At 51.9% G+C, this 19724-nt stretch overlaps 1 protein-coding gene across 2 annotated transcripts in view; it reads right to left on the reverse strand.

The window, feature by feature from the left end:
• The window catches only part of cxadr (CXADR Ig-like cell adhesion molecule), a 143206-nt gene extending 124365 nt beyond the window's left edge, over nt 1–18841 (reverse strand). For both annotated transcript variants that reach the window (XM_070893231.1, XM_070893230.1), the window contains exon 1: nt 18699–18841. In XM_070893231.1, the coding sequence (XP_070749332.1) occupies nt 18699–18762 (64 nt within the window). In that variant the 5' untranslated portion in view covers nt 18763–18841. The remainder of the gene's footprint in view (nt 1–18698) is intronic.
• Between the last annotated feature and the right edge of the window lie 883 nt (nt 18842–19724).

The following is a 19724-nucleotide window of genomic DNA, read 5'->3' on the forward strand; positions in this document are numbered from 1 at the left end:
CCTCACAGCATCCTCCTCGCAGCTCACACTGCCACCCAACTTAGTGTCATCCGCATCTGGGAGTCCCTGGCCCGAGACCGCTCTAGGTGGAGAAAGTGCATCCGGGAGGGCGCTGAGCTCATCGAATCTCAACGGAGAGAGCACTGAAGAGGTCAAGCGCAGGCAGCGGAAAGAGCGTGCGGCAAACCAGTCCCACCCACCCCTTCCCTCGGTGAATGTCTGTCCCACCTGTGACAGAGTCTGTGGCTCTCGTATTGGACTGTTCAGCCACCAAAGAACTCACTTCAGGAGTGGAAGCAAGTCTTCCTTGATTCCGAGGGACTGCCTATGATGATGATGGTTCGGACAATGCCGCTGTACAAGGTTGCTGCAGTGCTTTGAAAAGATTCGGTATGATAAAGCACAATGTAATTCATTTTTAAACCTGCTGTTCCAGTCTAGCAGCTATGGCCTTCAGAGGCAGCAGACTAGCAATGGAAGCCTGCCTGTTATCTGACACAAAGCGACTCTGATCAAAAGAAGAATGAAGCAGGAAGCTTTAGGCAGTTCTAATCGATTTAATCCCAGGAGTCAGGTATCGTATCTTGTACTGTAAATGTTTGCTAGCCTGGATTGGCCATTAACAGCAAGATAATTTTTAAACTGATCTAATCAGGAAATAAAGAGCCCTTACCCCCAACCCTCCTAGTGGAGGGCCCATCCATCTCACACCCATCACAGTGCTTTGCGATGTTTGACAACGTTTTACTTCAGCTGCCTGTCCCCCAAGCTCTGGAGCTCCGTCCCTAAACCTCTCCACCTCCCTTTCCGCCTTTCCGATGAGACGTTAAACCGAGGCCCCGTCTGCTCTCTCAGGTGGGACGTAAAAGATCCCATGGCACTATTTTGAAGAAGAGCAGGGGAGTTATCCCCGGTGTCCTGGGCCAATATTTATCCCTCAATCAACATAATAAAAAAAAATGACCTGGACATAATCACATTGTTGTTTGTGGGAGCTTGCTGTGCGCAAATTAGTTGTTGCATTTCCTACATTACAACAGTGACTACACTCCAAAAGTACTTCATTGGCTGTGAAGAGCTTTGAGACACCAGTGGTCATGAAAGGCGCTATATAAATCCAAGTCTTCTTTACTGACGCTCCTTAAAACCTATCACTGACCAAGCTTTTGGTCATCTGCCATAATTTCTTCTTATGTGGCTCAGTGTTAAATGTATTAATTTTGTCTTAACACCCCTGTGAAGGGCCTTAGGACATTTGACTATGTTAAAGGCGCTATATAAATAAAAGTTGTTGTTGTTAAAGACGCTACCTAAAGGCAAGTTGTTGTTGCTCATCGCTCGCACACTTTGAAACCAATGTTACTCCCAAAGTTACATGTCTCATGGACGTGCTACTGCCATTGGTGTGGATGTGAAGAGTATAGTGCCTAAATAGTCAGGGCTACACAGAGGGAAAGGACTCCATTTCACCAGCACGAGAAAACTTAGAGCAAGTTGGCAACTGAAATGAATTACTCCCGACTGCACGCAAATCTAGCAATTTAATTTTTTGTTAAATTTGGCTTCATTTTCAGCCAATACTTTTGAAGTGTAGTCACTGTTGTAATTTAGGAGACGCAGCAGCCAATTTGCACACAGCAAGCTCCCACAAACAGCAATGTGATAAAGGGAGTGATGGGTAACGGGGAGCAGGCAGAGACCTGAGCCCAAGATCAGATCAGCCTTGATCTCACTGAATGGCGGAGCAGGCTCGAGGGGCCAAATGACCAACTCCTGCTCCTATTTCTTACTTTCTAATTTTTGAGCAATGAGATTTTTTTTTTTATTTAAGTGATGTTGTTGAGGGATAAATATTAACCAGAGAATACCCCTGCTTTTCTTCGAAATAGTGCCTTGGGATTTTTTTACATTCACCCGAGAGGGCAGACGGAGCATCGGTTCAACGTTTCATCTGCAAGGTGGCACCTCCGACAGTGCAGCACCTCCAACAGTGCAGCGCTCCCTCGGCACTCCACTGGGAGTAAGGGTTTAGTAATGCTGGATCAATCAACGTGCACCATCCCTTCGCTAGACTCCTTATAACACATGGAAAGACACCGGTCGACACGTCCAAATGTATAGGCGGAGAACACACTGACAACGCTCATTGAAAACAGAGTCATCATCTCATAAGAGGTCCCTCGATCGAGGTTGACTTGTTTCCACACCAAAAGGGATGAGTTCACAGATGTTTTAAAGAAGGACCCGATATTCCAGTCCTGAACTCCAGGGGTGGAAGATGCCTGTGCGTGGATTTTTTTAACATTTGGTGACCGTTGCACACCAGCCACCACACGGGCTTGACAGAGCTAGGTCTTGGTCCAGCGGCAAGGGTTTACCAGGACGACTGGAGACCAGCTCTGCTGCATGGACCTAGTGCGCACACTCATTGCAGTGTGGGCTGATCCGTGCTGTCCCTGGGCCCTCGGCTTTTCTGGGCCCCGTACCCTCATTTGCCACGAGCTCTCACCGCTCCTCCGCCACAAACATTCACCGCATCTCCGTCACAATCTCCCCAGATCCCCAGAAAACAGAGTGCAGTGTCAGGGGAGGCCCAGCGCAGGCCGCTCACCGGCTTTTCAATGGAAATAACCGCGCACACACGCGAAAATCTGAATGGGCTGCGCGGCCAGTTAAAGGGGCAGCGCACAAAAAAAATGTAGAGGTAACACTGATTAGGGGTGAAAACCAATGTGGCTTTAATTGATGTGGCATCGTGCACTGTGATCTGAATTCCATGCGCATCAGTGGTTTGAGCTAGTTTAGTTAGGTCTGGAAACATCAGGATTTATTTGAATTGTTTGCTTAATGTCAGCACGTTATTGGAACACACAACTCATTCTCTGGTAGGATCAAGAAGGAGGAAGTAACAATATGCAGACATTACATATGCATTGATTAAACAATGAAAGGCATTAACAAAAAATTCCACTGCCAAGTACCCACTCTCAATTTATGTTAATCTCACTCTGCTTTTCTCTGCAAGTTTCGCAGTGAGACAATGAGACCTGGTGCATGAAACACAAAAGGATAGTATGCAGGTACAGCAAGTGATCAGGAAGGCCAATGGAATCTATACACCAAAGGGGATGGAGTATAAAAGCAGGGAAGTCTTGCTACAGTTATACAGTATTGGTGAGGCCACACCTGGAATACTACGTGCAGTTTTGGTTTCCATATTTACGAAAGTATATACTTGCTTTGGAGGCAGTTCAGAGAAGGTTCATTAGGTTGATTCCGGAGATGAGGGGGTTAACTTATGAGGAAAGGTTGAGTAAGTTGGACCTCTACTCAATGGAAGAATGAGAGGTGATCTTATCGAAACGTATAAGATTATGAGGTAGATGCCGAGAGGATGTTTCCACTGATGGGGGAGACTAGAACTAGAGGGCATAATTTTAGAATAAGGGGTCGCGCATTTAAAACTGAGATGAAATCTATGGAATTCGCTGCATCAGAGAGCTGTGGAAGCTGGATCATTGAAAAATTTAAGACAGAGATAGACATTTTCTTAATTGATAAAGGGTTATGGGGAGCGGGCAGGGAAGTGAACCCGAGTCCATGATCGGATCAGCCATGATCGTATTAAGTGGCGGAGCAGGCTCGAGGAGCCATATGGCCTACTCCTGCTCCTATTTCTTATGTTCTTATGTAATTAGCTAAAGCCCATCCCCATTGAAAATAGTCAAATCGATGTGGCCTTTGATGGTGCTCTTGCCAACCTAGGACCTCTACTGAGACAAAAAGAAAGACTTGCATTTATATAGCACCTTTCACGACCATCGGACATCTCAAAGCATTTTACAGCCAATGAAGTACTTTTGGAGTGTAGTCACTGTTGTAATGTGGGAAACGGGACAACTAATTTGCGCACTGCAAGCTCCCACAAACAGCAATGTGATAAGGACCAGATAATCTATTTTTGTAATGTTGATTGAGGGATAAATATTGGCCAGTACACCAGGGATAATACCCCTACTCTTCTTCAAAATAGATGGGATCTTTTACGTCCACCTGAGAAAGCAGACAAGGCCTCGGTTTAATGTCTCATTTGAAAGACGGGACCTCCGACATTGTAGCACTCCCTCAGTGGTGCACTGGAATGTTAGCCTAGATGCATGTGCTCACAACCTTCAGAGGCGAGTGTGCTACCCACTGAGCCGTAGCTGACAACTTTAAATTTAATTTAATAAAAACCAGACAATGCTGGAAATACTCAGCAGGTCAGGCAGGATCTGTGGAGAGAGAGTTAATGCTTCAGGTCATCAGAACTAGAAGAAATTAAGAAGTTTAACAATTTTTAAGCAAGTACAGAGGCAAGGAAGTGGGAATGGGAGGGGTGGAAAGAACAAAAGGGAAAGTCTGTGATAGGAGGGAGAGGCAAGAGAGATTAGAGACAAAGGGAGGATATTGCAAGGCAAATGGGAATGGTAATGGGATAGGTAAAGAAACAAAAGATGGGTCCAGTTGACCTGTAAATGGGAACAGCAGAACTATTACCAGCATCTGCTGTCCGGAAAAAATGGGAGCAGTGGTTATGCTCTGAAGTTATTGAAGTCGAGTTGAAGGTTGTGAAGTCCCTAATCGTAAGTGGAGTTGTTGCTCCTCAAGTTTCACTGGAACAGTGTAGGAAGCCGAGGTCAGGTGGGAGTGGCACACAGAATTAAAATGGCAAGCGACCAGAAGCTCAGGGTCACGCTGGCGGACTGAACGGAGAAGTTCCGCAAAGTGCTCACCCAATCCGCGCTTGGTCTCCCTGATGTAGAGGAGACCACATCATGAGCAGCGAATACAGTATACTAAATTGAAAGAAATACAGGTTGGACCGCCCTTATCCGGCATTCCTTTATCCGACACCACCACCACCCCCACCGTCCGGCATGATTTTGGTGGCCGGTGGGGGCAGGCGCAGAATGCGGACGACCTCCACCCCAACTTTGGGGCCATAGAAACATAGAAAATAGGTGCAGGAGCAGGCCATTCAGCCCTTCGAGCCTGCACCGCCATTCAATGAGTTCATGGCTGAACATGAAACTTCAGTACCCCCTTCCTGCTTTCTCGCCATACCCCTTGATCCCCCGAGTAGTAAGGACTTCATCTAACTCCCTTTTGAATATATTTAGTGAATTGGCCTCAACTACTTTCTGTGGTAGAGAATTCCACAGGTTCACCACTCTCTGGGTGAAGAAGTCTCTCCTCATCTCGGTCCTAAATGGCTTACCACTTATCCTTAGACTGTGACCCCTGGTTCTGGACTTCCCCAACATTAGGAACATTCTTCCTGCATCTAACCTGTCTAAACCCGTCAGGATTTTAAACGTTTCTATGAGGTCCCCTCTCATTCTTCTGAACTCCAGTGAATACAAGCCCAGTTGATCCAGTCTTTCTTGATAGGTCAGTCCCACCATCCCGGGAATCAGTCTGGTGAATCTTCGCTGCACTCCCTCAATAGCAAGAATGTCCTTCCTCAAGTTAGGAGACCAAAACTGTACACAATACTCCAGGTGAGGCCTCACCAAGGCCCTGTACAACTGTAGCAACACCTCCCTGCCCCTGTATTCAAATCCCCTCGCTATGAAGGCCAACATGCCATTTGCTTTCGTAACCGCCTGCTGTACCTGCATGCTAACCTTCAATGACTGATGTACCATGACACCCAGGTCTCGTTGTACCTCCCCTTTTCCTAATCTGTCACCATTCAGATAATAGTCTGTCTCTCTGTTTTTACCACCAAAGTGGATAACCTCACATTTATCCACATTATACTTCATCTGCCATGCATTTGCCCACTCACCTAACCTATCCAAGTCACTCTGCAGCCCCGTGACACTCGGCCCACGCCGACACTCGCTGAGGGCCACGCCGACATTCGGCCTGCCGGGGGACGTGCCGACACTTGCCGGGAGACCGCCGACACTTCGCGGCCCGCCGACACTTTGGGCTCGCCCGGGGTACCGCCCTTCTCCTCCCCCTTCTTCTACTCGCTGGAAAAAAGACAGAGTGTCCGTAAGCGGGAGGAGTCTGTCCCCGGGGAGGGTGAGCCGGTCGAGGCTGGTCAGCCTCTGCCTCCCGGGGATGGCGTGGAGGATCTGCGTGTCCGTGGGGGGCGTGGGGCCCGCGGAGGAATGCATTGCCGCCGGGCCGGGCGTCCCGGGGACTGAGGTGGGCGGGGCCGAAAAGGCCGAACCTGAGCCCGCCCAGCTATTAACCAACTTCCCCCGGGAGTCGCTCGACCCGGCAGAAACCGAAATTAACAATTTTAATGAAACTGTAGATGCTGGGCCGGGGGGTGGCAGCGGGGAGGGGGAGGAACACCCACCCTCGCCCCCTACTTTGGAGCTGGGGCACTTGGAGAGCCTGGGGATTTCCTATGGCCGGGTCTCTCCCTGTTCCCCGGTTCCTGGGGCGGAGGGGGAACCCCTTCCGCTGTCGTTTCCCGACCCAGCACCATTTTTAAAAGAGCCCAGTGGGGACTCCTCTGCCGACGATCCTGGGGGTGGGATCGGGGCAGTGCCAGGGCCGGTTGGAGCGGCCGGGTCATTTGCCGTACCTTGTGCGGTCGATGGGCCGGCTGCTGGCGGCCACCTCCCGGAGGAGGACGGGGACTCGATGGGGGACGCGGGAGAAAATCTAGAGACCACCGCCAGGGAGGCGGTGGATCTGCTCGCGGCCACCACTAAGACCCTCCTCATTCCTGCAAAGGAACTCCGGGACTTTTTGGCCCAGAGCCGGGGTCGCTGCAACCTAGCCCGACTGGCCCTGGAAAAATGGTCCGAGCCAGAGCTGATCAGGGGGTCCGTCCGCGCCGCCGTTAAAACCTTGGCCGCGGGCGGGCCCTTGACAAAGGCGCAACACCTTGAGCAGCGCGAGCTCGAGGGACTCCTCGCTGGGCTGCGGAGGGAGCGGAGTTCAACAAAAGACTCCGCTCCCTCCCCCACAATAGGTTAAGATAGAGGTCGCACTATGCTTTTGCCATGAAGATAACCATAGCCAGCCTCAACATCAACGGCAGCAGAGGGGCACGCCGTAGATTTGACAATTTTTCGCTCCTGCGGGAGGGGAAATATGCAGTGTGCTTCCTGCAAGAAACCCACACCGTTCCGGGAGACGAAGCCACGTGGCTCCTGGAATGGCAAGGAGAGGTCCGCATGAGCCACCTCACCGCCACTTCTAGTGGGGTGGCCATCTTGCTGGGCCCGCATTTTCAGCCGGAGATCTTGGGGGTCGAGGAGCCCGTGCCAGGCCGCTTGCTGCACGTAACGGTTCGCCTGGGGGACGTGCCGCTCCATCTCGTGAACGTGTACGCCCCTCAGCCCGGCCCGCAGCAAACGCGCTTCTTTGAAGAGGTGTCCGCTCTCCTTGGCTCCGTCGACGTCGGCGACTGCATTGTCCTCGGGGGGGATTTTAACTGCACCCTCGAGGCGAGGGACCGCTCCGGTGCCCCGCAGTGCATGACGGCGATGGAGAAGTTGAGGGACCTGGTCGGGTCCTTCGACTTGGTGGACGTCTGGCGAAATCTCCATCCCGACTCCAGCGCCTTTACTTGGGTGAGGCCTGGAGTAGGATGGTCTAGAGTCGACCGCCTTTACGTGTCTCGGGCGTACGTTTCCTGCGTCCCGGCGGCCTCCATGCGGTCGGTGCCGTGTTCGGACTACCACCTGGTGTGGGCGGAGCTCGCTTCGCTCCGCGCGAGGACGGGATCCGCGTACTGGCACTTTAACAACCGGCTGCTGGAGGACGTGCGGTTCCAGGACTCGTTCCGTCGATTCTGGTCTGACTGGAGAAGGAAGCAGGGGGGCTTCCCCTCCTTGAGGCTATGGTGGGACGTCGGCAAGGCTCACGTCCGCGTCTTCTGTCAAGAGTACGCGAGGGGGTCGACCAAGAGGCGGGCGGCCAGGGTCGGGCGCCTAGAAAAAGAGGTGCTCGACCTGGAATCCCGTCTCGGTCAAGTCGTCGAGGACCCGGCCCTGCGGACGGTGTACGAAGCGAATAAGGCCGCGCTGAAGGACCTGCAGCTCGTCGGGTCCCGAGGCGCGTTCGTGAGGTCGCGGATCCGGTTCCTGCGGGATCTGGACCGCGGCACCCCCTTCTTCTACTCGCTGGAAAAAAGGCAGAGTGTCCGTAAGCAGCTCTTGACGCTGCTGGCCGACGACGGCTCTCTCGTCTCGGATCCGGAGGGCGACAACAACAGGGCCCGTGAGTATTACGGGGCTCTGTTCTCTCCGGATCCGTCCAGCGAGGAAGCGCGTAGAGTTTTGTGAGAGGACCTGCCGAAGGTCAGCCTGGAGGGCGCCGAAAATCTGGAAGCTCCGCTAAGCCTGGCGGAGCTGACCGGTGCCCTCGACCGGCTCTCGAGGGGAAAATCCCCGGGGCTGGACGGGCTGACCGTGGAGTTCCACAGGGCGTTCTGGGACGTCCTAGGGGGCGACTACGCGCGGGTCCTGGGGGAAAGTCTGGCGACCGGGGAGATGCCCCTCTCTTGGCGCAGGGCAGTCATCGTCCTGCTGCCTAAGAAGGGCGATCTCCGCCTCCTTAAGAACTGGCGCCCGGTCTCCCTCCTCAGCATGGACTACAAAATCTTCGCCAGGGCGATGTCTGCTCGCCTTGGTGCCGTGCTGGACCACATGATCCACCCCGACCAGTCCTACACGGTCCCGGGCCGGACAATCCACGACAACATCCATCTGGTCCGGGACCTCATCCATTATTCCCAGGAGGCTGGTCTGTCGGTCGCCTTCCTATCTCTCGACCAAGAGAAGGCGTTCGACAGGGTGGATCACGACTATCTGCTCGGAACTCTGCGCGCTTTTGGGTTCGGGACGCATTTCGTCGCCCGGATCCGACTTTTGTACGCCGCCGCGGAGTGTCTGATTAAGGTTAACGGGTCCTTGACGGCGCCCCTTCGCTTTAGGAGAGCGGTGCGCCAGGGATGCCCCATGTCCGGCCAGTTATACGCCGTTTGCGTGGAGCCTTTTCTGCGCCTCTTGCGGACGAGGTTGACGGGACTGGCTCTGCAAGGGCCGGGCGTGGAGGTCGTCCTCTCGGCTCACGCCGATGACGTGCTCCTCGCGGTAGAGGATCCCGCTGACCTGCGGAGGATGCGTGAGTGCCAAGAGATTTACTCGGCCGCATCCTCCGCCAGAATCAACTGGGAGAAATGTTCCGGACTCCTGGTGGGTCAGTGGCGGGTGGACTCCCTGCCGGAGGAGCTCAGGCCTTTTGCCTGGAGCACGACCCATCTCCTCTGTCTGGGAGTCTACCTTAGCCCCGACGAGGGAGCCTGGCCGGCGAACTGGCAGGAGCTGGAGGCCAAGGTCGCCACTCGCCTAGGGCGCTGGACAGGACTGCTCCGAGTGCTGTCCTACAGGGGTCGAGCGCTAGTCATAAACCAGCTGGTGGCCGCAATGTTGTGGTACCGGCTGGTCACTTTGACCCCTCCCCCTGCGTTTGTCGCCAGATACAGAAGAAGCTGGTGGACTTCTTCTGGAACAACAGGAAGCACTGGGTCTCTGCCGCGGTCTTGAGTCTCCCGCTTGAGGAGGGCGGTCAGTCGTTGGTGTGCGTCAGCGCCCAGCTCGCGACTTTCCGTCTTCAGACCCTGCAGAGATACCTTTACGTCGAGCCCCCTCCTAGGTGGTGTGCTCTGGCGACGTATTTCTTCTGCCAGCAGCGCGACCTCAATTACGACACGCAGCTCCTGCTTGTGAACTTGGGGGGTGTCAGGACCGCCCTCCGGGAGCTGCCTGCCTTTTACAAGGAACTCATCAGGGTCTGGAACAAAGTCTCCACCAAGCGCAGCTCTCCGCCGGCTGGAGTGGCGGCCGTCCTGCAGGAGCCGCTGCTCGGGAATCCGTACCTCCACGACCGAGGTTTTATGTGGCGGTCGGAAGAGAGGGCTGTGGCTGGTGAGGTGACCAGGGTCAGGGACCTGCTCGATGGCGGAGGAGCGGGCTAGATGGCACCAGGCACGCTGGCACGGCGCCTAAATTCAGCCGACGTCCGCCGCGCGGCCGATGCCATCGAGTCGCTAAAAACAGCTCTGGGCCCTGACTCCGTTAGGTGCATCGAGGAGGCTCAAGCACGTGGGGAGATCCCGTCCGAACTGACCCCCGTCCGGACGGAATTCCTCATCGGCGCCAAACCCCGGAACCTCCCTCGGGGGCCGGCGCCTCACAACTTGAGCCGCCTCGGGGAAATCCCCTCCGTGCCTTTCAGTTCCGCGCGGAGGGGTTTCCTGTACGGGCTGCTCCTGCACACTCTCAACTTTGCCATCCTCGCCTGCCGTCCGGACACGCCATGGCGTACCATCCTGCCGTCCGGAGGAGGCGGGGGTCCCCGATGGAGGGCACTCTACGAAGGGGTCCTCCCACTATTCATCGGGGACTTGGCCTGGAGGGTGGTGCACGGGGCAGTGCCGTGCAATAAATTTTTAAGCGGGTTCACGGACTCCCAGGCCGCCTGCAATTTCTGCAGTCTGGAAGAGTCCGTGTTCCATGTTTTTATGGAATGTACGAGATTGCAGCCCCTGTTTTATTATTTGAAGGGGCTGCTCCTGCAATTCTGGCTGCACTTCAGTCCCACTCTCCTGATCTTTGGGCACCCTGTGCGGAGGGGAGCGGGTAGGTCCGAAGGCCTCCTTGTAGGACTGCTCCTCGGCACGGCCAAGGGTGCCATCAGCCGGTCCAGGCAGCGGGCGGTCGAGGGGGTCGTTCAACCTGACTGCCTGCCTCTCTTCCGCTCTTACATCCGGTCCAGGGTGTCCTTGGAGATGGAGCACGCGGTGTCCACCGGTACGCTCGCGGCCTTCCGCGAGAGGTGGGCACCGGAGGGACTGGAGTGCATCATCACACCCGGCAACCAAATTTTAATTTGATTTTACGTTTTAAAGTTTAATTTGTTTTAATTGCCGGTGCTTTTAGTGTCCCCCTCCCCTTTTATAGGGGGCACTGGAAAAAATTTGATTTTAGCGCCCAAAAAAAACCCCAAAAAAAAGAAAAACACAAAAAAAAAAAAAAGGGGGCCTTGTAAATGTCTGCTGTGTCATTCAGGGCGGGTGGCACGGTTTAATGTTTTTTGTTTTGCAGATAAACTCCAAAAAGAGTTTCATGCACAAGGACCCCCAGGTCCCTCTGCACCGCAGCATGTTGTAATTTCTCCCCATTCAAATAATATTCCCTTTTACTGTATTTTTTTCCAAGGTGGATGACCTCACATTTTCCGACATTGTATTCCATCTGCCAAACCTGAGCCCATTCGCTTAACTTATCTAAATCTCTTTGCAGCCTCTCTGTGACCTCTACACAACCCGCTTTCCCATTAATCTTTGTGTCATCTGCAAATTTTGTTACACTACACTCTGTCCCCTCTTCCAGGTCATCTATGTATATTGTAAACAGTTGTGGCTCCAGCACCGATCCCTGTGGCACACCACTAACCACCGATTTCCAACCCAAAAAGGACCCATTTATCCCGACTCTCTGCTTTCTGTTAGCCAGCCAATTCTCGATCCATGCTAATACATTTCCTCTGACTCCGCGTACCTTTATCTTCTGCAGTAACCTTTTGTGTGGCACCTTATCGAATGCCTTTTGGAAATCTAAATACACCACATCCATCGGTACACCTCTATCCACCATGCTCGTTATATCCTCAAAGAATTCCAGTAAATTAGTTAAACATGATTTCCCCTTCATGAATCCATGTTGTGTCTGCTTGATTGCACTATTCCTAACTAGATGTCCTGCTATTTCTTCCTTAATGATAGCTTCAAGCATTTTTCCCACTACAGTGTAATCAAGGTTGCTGTGGGAGTCAGTGGATTTGTACCTGTAGCAGATATTGGTTGACAGCCTATCCCCAGCAATGTGCGTAGAGAACTTGAGGGAGGGAAGAGTCTGAGACAGAAGGTGGAAATCAGAAGCAAAGTTCGGGGTGAGAGCAGGAAACGGCACTGATACAGTCGTCAATGTACTGGAAAAAGAGGTGAGGGAGGGACGCCGAGTAGGACTGGAACAAATAACGTTCCAAGTGTCCCACAAAAAGGAAGGCATAGCTCGGACCCATCGGGGTTCCCATAGCGACACCATTTTTATCTGGAGGAAGTAAATGGAGTCAAAGGAGAAGTTGTTTTAATGTAAGAGCAAGTTCAGCCAGGTGGAGGAGAGTGGCGGTGGTGGATCGGGACTGGTACAAGTAAATCGCTGTTTCACCTGCGGATCCCCTGGGAGGGCAGGCGCACCAACATCAGTGTCCTCGACCAGGCTAACATCCCCAGTATTGAAGCACTGACCACACTCGGTCAGCTTCGCTGGGCAGGCCACATAGTTCGCATGCCAGATACGAGACTCCCTAAGCAAATGCTTTATGCGGAGCTCCGTCATGGTAAGTGAGCCAAAGGTGGAAGCGTTACAAGGACACCCTCAAAGCCTCCCTGGTAAAGTGCGACATCACCACTGACACCTGGGAGATCCTGGCCGAAGACCGCCTGAGGTGGAGAAAGTGCATCCTGGAGGGCGTTGAGTTCTTCGAGTCTCAACGCATTGAGGTCAAGCACAGGCAGCGGAAGGAGCGCGCGGAAAACCAGCCCCACCGACCTCTTCCCTCGACGAATGTCTGTCCCGCCTGTGACAGGTTCTGTGGCTCGCGTGTTGGACTGTTCAGCCACCAGAGAACTCACTTTGGGAGTGGAAACAAGTCTTCCTCAATTCCGAGGGACTGCCTATGATGATAATGACGGTGATGATGATTCACCTGGAAGAAGTGTTTGCGGCTCTGTCCAAGAATGCCTGCAATAAGCCAACCAACATCCATAGCAACCTCAATGACACTTCCTCCCACCCCGCTTCCTGCAAGGACTCTTCCATATTCCCAGTTTGTCCATTGCATCTGTCCACCCCCGATTTCTTCCTCTCCATCATTAGCCTTCAACTGTCTCGACCAGAACCTCTGGAATTGCCTCCCTAAATCTCTCCTCTCCTTCTTTAAAACACTCATAAAACCGAACTCTTTGGCATCTGTCCCCAATATCTCCTTATGTGGCTCAGTGTCAAATTTTGTCTGACAATACTATGAAGTGCCATGGGCTGTTTTATTACATTAAAGGCTCTACACAAATGCATTTTGTAGGACTTTTGGTATGTGCACACTAGCTGCCATGTTTGCCTACATAACAACACTCTGTGTACTAAACGGCACTAAATAAAGACAAGTTGTCCCACTCCCTTATTTAAGGGGTTGCTTTCATTTTATGTTGCAGGGTAGAGTGTGATGGAATACTCTCCACTTGTCTGGATGAGTACAGTTCCAACAACACTCAAGAAGCTCGACACCATTCAGGACAAAGCAGCCTGCGTGGTTGGCACCCCATCCACCACCTTAAACATTCACTCCCTCCTCCACCACTGTGGCTGCAGTGTGTACCATCTACAAGATGCACTGCAGCAACTCGCCAAGGCTTCTTCGGCAGTACCTCCCAAACCCGCGACCTCCAGCACTTAGAAGGACAAGGGCAGCAGGTGCTTGAGAACACCATCACCTCCAAGTCACACATCATCCGGACATGGAAATATATCGCCATTCCTTCATCGTCACTGAATCAAAATCTTGGAACTCCCTCCCGAACAGCAGTGTGAGAGTACATTTCATCATCATAGGCATTCCTTCGAAGCGAGGATGACTTGCTTCCACGCCGAAAAGGGATGAGTTCACAGGTGTTTCAATGAAGGACCTAATATTCTGGATCCCAAACTGCATATTGAAGGGTGGAAGATGCCTGTGCGCAGATTTTTTTTAACGTGGGGTGACCGTTGCACACCAGCCACCGCACGGGTTTGACAGAGCTTGGTCTTGGTCCAGTGGCAAGGGTTAACCAAGACGACTGGAGATCTGCTCTGCTGCACGGACCTAGTGCGCGCACATATCGCAGTGTGGGCTGGCCCGTGCTGCCCCTGGGCCCTCGCCTTTTACCACACGTACATTTACCACACGGACTGCAGCGTTTCAAGAGGGCAGCTCACCACCACCTTCTCACGGGCAACTAGAGATGGGCAATGAATGTTGGCCTTGCCAGTGATGCCCATGAATGAAAAAAAAGATTCAGCAACAGAATTGTGTTTTCACAGAATAAGTCCGTTGAAAGTCCCTCCTTTTTTTTCAGTCTTAGAGATCAACAGATTTACCAACCCCTCAGCCCAGCACCTGATAAAGAACTGCATCAGGCGGCAGCGTAAATGGGGAGAATGACACAGTGAGGCCATTGTAGCAGGGTCCCACCAAGTACAATCCAATAGTGGAGCAAACCCAAGCAGCGAACAAGAAGTATGAAGCGCAAAGTGCGGGAGATGGGGATGTGCGGCTGGAGAGGTTGCCCCAGGAAGGGACAAGGCTGCGTGTGGATCCGAAGATGAGTTTTCCGAAGTTGCTGGGGAGTTGCCAGAGCTCAGCAAGGACCAGGTAACGATGTGAAAATGGAGATGAACATAGGAACTGCTAGAAGAGAAAAGACCAAGGTCCATCTAGTTCACCTTCTACTGTCCTGGTTGTCACGTGATACAATAATTGGAGTTGTTGACTAATCCTTGTAATCAATCTCTATTAATAAGTCTACAACAGTCCCAGATATGACGCGAGGAAATTTCCTGGTGGTGGAGGGCTTTCAGAACCATAAGCATATTACATTGACCATGTCATCTCAAATTACTATTATTTTTTAAGTCCTGCTCAAATAAATTGCCTTAATCCACAAGCTTCAGATTTCAGTCCCTCTGGCACAATTGTGCCGGTCCTGCATTTGACTTACCAGCACATTATGACTAGTGCTGTAGACTAAGGCATTTTCTGTAGAGTTTCCCTTTGGGTAGGTGACAACATCTTTCAGAAGTTAGGACAGGGTCCCCGAGAGTGTGTCAACGTTTCCCTCCTAAACGGGAAAATCTGCAAACCACCACATTAACACCAACCAGAGCAGAACTCTCCACTGCCCCAATTACACTGAGCTCTGTCTCAGTGGGTAGCACTCTCCCTTCTGAGTCAGCAGGCTGTGGGTTCCAGCTCCACTCCAGAAACTCGAGCACATTATCTCAGCTGACGCTCCCAATGCAGTGCTGAGGGAGAGCTGCATTGTCGGAGGTGCCGTCTTTTGGATGAAACGCTAAACCGAGGCCCCCTCTGCCCTCTCAGGTGGATGTAAAAACGTATCCCTCAATCAACATCACTAAAAAAACATTAACTGGCCATTATCACATTGCTGTTTGTGGGAGCTTGCTCTGTGCAAATTGGCTGCTGCATTACAACAGTGATTATACTTTAAAAGTACTTAATTGGCTGTAAAGCGCTTTGGGCTATCCCGAGGTCATGAAAGGCATTATATAAATGCATGTCTTTCTTTCTCAGGTAAACGTAAAAGATCCCATGGCAAAAGAAGAGCAAGAGAGTTCTCTCAGATGTCTCCAACCAACATCACCAAAAAGGGTTTACCTGATCATTAGCTCATTACTATTTGTGGGAGCTTGTTCTGCGCAAATTGACTGGTGCATCTCACACGTTCAAACAGTGATCTCACTTCAAGTGTGGGGAGTGCAGAAGAGGTTTAAAATTTTACTCACAATCAAAGCAACGTCAGAAATAGGAGCAGGAGTAGGCCATTTGGCCCCTCGAGCCTGCTCCACCATTCAATAAGATCATGGCTGATCTGATCATGGACTCAGCTCCACTTCCATAGCCACTCTCCATAACCCTTTATTCCCTTATCGCTCAAAAATCTGTCAATCTACACCTTAAATATAGTCAATGACCCAGCCTCCACAGTTCTCTGGGGCAGAGAATTCAATATATTTACAACCCTCAGAAGAAATTCCTCCTCATCTCAGTTTTAAATGGGCAGCCCTTTATTCTAAGACTATGTCTCCCTTATGAGTGGAAATATTCTCTCTGCATCCGCCTTGTCTAGCCCCCTTATTATTTTATATATTTCGATAAGATTACCTCTCATTCTTCTGAACTCCAATGAGTGTAGGCCCATCCCACTCAATCTATCTTCATAAGTCAACCCCTCATCTCCAGAATCAACCTAGTGAACATTCTCTGAACAGCTTCCAATGTAAGTATATCCTTCCTTAAATACAGAAACCAAAATTGTACACAGTACTCCAGGTGTGGCCTCATCAATACCTTGTACAGTTGTAGCAGGACTTCTCTGCTTTTATACTCTATCCCCCTCGCAATAAAGGCTAACATTCCATTTGCCTTCCTGATTACTTGCTGTACCTGCATACTAACTGTTTGTGTTTCATGCACAAATGTTGCAGTACTGAAGGTCAGGTCCCTCTGTACTGCAACATTTTGCAATTTTTCTCCATTTAAATTAGAAATTTACTTTTCTATTTTTTCTGCCAAAGTGGATAACCTCACATTTTCCCACATTATACTCCATCTGCCAAATTTTTGCCCACTCACTTAGCCTGCCTATATCCCTTTGTACGATTTTTTGTGTGCTCTTCACAATTTGCTTTCCCACCCATCTTTGTATCATCACCAAGCTTGGTTACATTACACTCAGTCCCTTCATCCAAGTCATTAATATAGATTGTAAATAGTTGAGGCTCCAGCACCGATCCCTGCGGCACCCCACTAGTCACTTTTTGCCAACCGGAAAATGATCCATTTATCCCGACACTCTGTTTTCTGTAAGTTAGCCAATTATCTATCCAAGCTAATATATTACCCCCGATCCCATGAACTTTTATATTTTATCTTGTGCAGTAACCTTTTACATGGCACCTTATCAAATGCTTTTTGGAAATCCAAATACGCCACATCCACTGGTTCCCCCTTGATAAGGCACCTTAATTTTTTTTAATATATTTTGGAAACACAAAACATTCATACATGGAGTAAAAGCACCATGGGACATTTTACTATGTTAAAGGCACTATACAAATGCAAGTTGCTAAGTAGAATTTTGCTACAGTGACTTTTAAACTGTGTGTGCCCTCTTTGAACCCTCGAACTATAGATCTGAACCATTCATTCTCCCACCGGTATGAAATACATTTCTATATCATTCCAAGCCCACGTCTGCCCCAGCACAATGACAGTCACCAGACATTGTCTAACGCGAGAATAAAAGGAGGATGAGGCAATGGCAATAAAGCCTATTATTCCTGCTGGCTGCTTTTCATCCATTATCACACTGACCAGAGACAGACAGCAAACTCAGCAGCCATCCATGACAATGAAACACTGCACCAGCTCACACCAACCGGTTCAACAAGTCACAACCACCCCATTCCTCCCTTTTCAACCCAAACACAACCAACATTCCCTTGCTCCACAAGTATTTATCTAGTTTACTTTCAAATGCTGTGCAAGTGCAGACTTTTTATTAGTTCTCCCCAAACCAGTTAGCTTTCACACACATGTATTCCTTTTTGTTACAAGAAACACTCAACGGTTTGGAAAATTCCTGATCTTTCAAAAATCCCATTTTTTTCCAATCCAGGCAAAGTAGCCCCCAGACCGAATCCTCTCCAGTGCTGACTAAATGTTTAACCAGAAGCGCTTGGAGAGGAACCCAGGCGCAAAGGTCCTTCCGGACAAAGCACAGGAGTTAAAATTGGAGGCTACGGGTCGAGCCCCGGGCAGTTCAAGTCAGACAACACAAGATACTGTAAATCACTCTGAAGTGAGAAAAGTTACTGAAAAACACACATTTAACCCATTAAAGCAAACGTTCCGCGGGAATTAAACAATCCAAAAGGAGTTTCGTTTTCAAATGATCTTTTAAAAAAACATCGGCGCACCGAGAGAGATAGAAGGGGAGAGGGGGGAAAGGAGATCGGGAGAGAGATAGAAGGGGAGAGGGGGGAAAGGAGATCGGGAGAGAGATAGAAGGAGAGACGGGGGGGGGGAAAGGAGATCGGGAGAGAGATAGAAGGAAAGAGGGGGGGAAAGGAGATCGGGAGAGAGATAGAAGGAGAGAGGGGGGAAAGGAGATCGGGAGAGAGATAGAAGGAGAGAGGGGGGAAAGGAGATCGGGAGAGAGATAGAAGGAGAGAGGGGGGAAAGGAGATCGGGAGGAGATAGAAGGAAAGAGGGGAGGAAAAGGAGATCGGGAGGAGATAGAAGGAAAGAGGGGGGGAAAGGAGATCGGGAGAGAGATAGAAGGAGAGAGATGGGGAAAAGGAGATCGGGAGAGAGATAGGAGAGAGGGGGGAAAGGAGATCGGGAGAGAGATAGAAGGAGAGAGGGGGGAAAGGAGATCGGGAGAGAGATAGAAGGAGAAAGGGGGGAAAGGAGATCGGGAGAGAGATAGAAGAAGAGAGGGGGGAAAGGAGATCGGGAGAGAGATAGAAGGAGAGAGGGGGAAAGGAGATGGGAGAGAGATCGAAGGAGAGAGGGGGGAAAGGAGATGGGAGAGAGGAGAGAGAGGGAATGGAGATCGGGAGAAGTAGGAGAGAGGGAAACGAGATCGGGAGAGAGAGAGAGAGAGCGCGAGAAGTGGAAAGGAGATCGAGAGAAGGGAGGAGAGAGAAGGGGAAAGGAGAGAGGAGAAAGGGGAACAGAGGAAGAATAGGGAGAGAGAGTGGGAGGGGGTGAGTGAGAGCGAGGGAAGGGGAAAGGGAGAGGGGGAGGAGAGGAGAGGATGCCGCCCCCTGCCCTACCTGCCCACAGCAGCAGCAGGACGGCCCTGCCCCGCACGGTGCCCATGGTGCTCCCTGTATCCATGGCTCAGGTTGGTGCCCGATCCTACCTGCACCGTCACTTCCGCCGTTACCCCGGCAACCGCCCGGGTAACTTATACATCCCCCCCCCCCCCGCCCCCGTCTGTAAACAGGCAGCACGAACAATAAAGGCCACATGTAAAGGACACTTCTCCAGTGACAATGTGCACTGCAGCCTGTGTGCACACTGCCCCAGCCCAGGAACAGTCCCACACCAGGGCCGCCTGTGGAGCTTCACCTTCATCCCCTTTAAATGGAGACACTGGGTCACCGCCCTCCAGTGACCCCCCCCCCCCAGTGACCCCTCCCAGTGACCCATCCCCAGTGAGACTGCCCCCAGTGACCCCCCCACAGTGAGACCCCCCAGTTAACCCCCCCAGTGAGACCGCCCCCAGTGACCCCCCCCCAGTGAGACCCCCATTGAGACCACCCCCAGTGACCCCCCCCCAGTGACCCCTCCCAGTGAGACCGCCCCCAGTGACCCATCCCCAGTGAGACCGCCCCCAGTGACCCCCCCACAGTGAGACCCCCCCAGTTAACCCCCCCAGTGAGACCGCCCCCAGTGACCCCCCCCAGTGAGACCCCCAGTGACACCCCCATTGAGACCCCCCCCAGTGACCACCCCCAGTGACACCCCCCCAGTGACATCCCCAGTGACACCCCCCATTGAGACTCCCCCCCCCCCAGTGACCACCCCCATTGAGACCCCCCAGTGACCACCCCCAGTGACCCCCCCCCCAGTGAGACCCCCCCAGTGAGACCGCCCACAGTGACCCCCCCAGTGAGACCCCCCAGTGACATCCCCAGTGACCCCCCAGTGAGACCCCCAGTGACATCCCCCAGTGACACCCCCAGTGAGACACCCCCAGTGACCCCTCCCAGTGACACCCCCAGTGAGACCACCCCCAGTGACCCCCCCAGTGAGACCACCCCGAGTGACCCCCCCACAGTGAGATCCCCAGTGAC

This window comes from Pristiophorus japonicus, chromosome 11 (assembly GCF_044704955.1).
Source record: "Pristiophorus japonicus isolate sPriJap1 chromosome 11, sPriJap1.hap1, whole genome shotgun sequence".
In the NCBI taxonomy this organism is placed as follows: Eukaryota; Metazoa; Chordata; class Chondrichthyes; family Pristiophoridae; genus Pristiophorus; species Pristiophorus japonicus.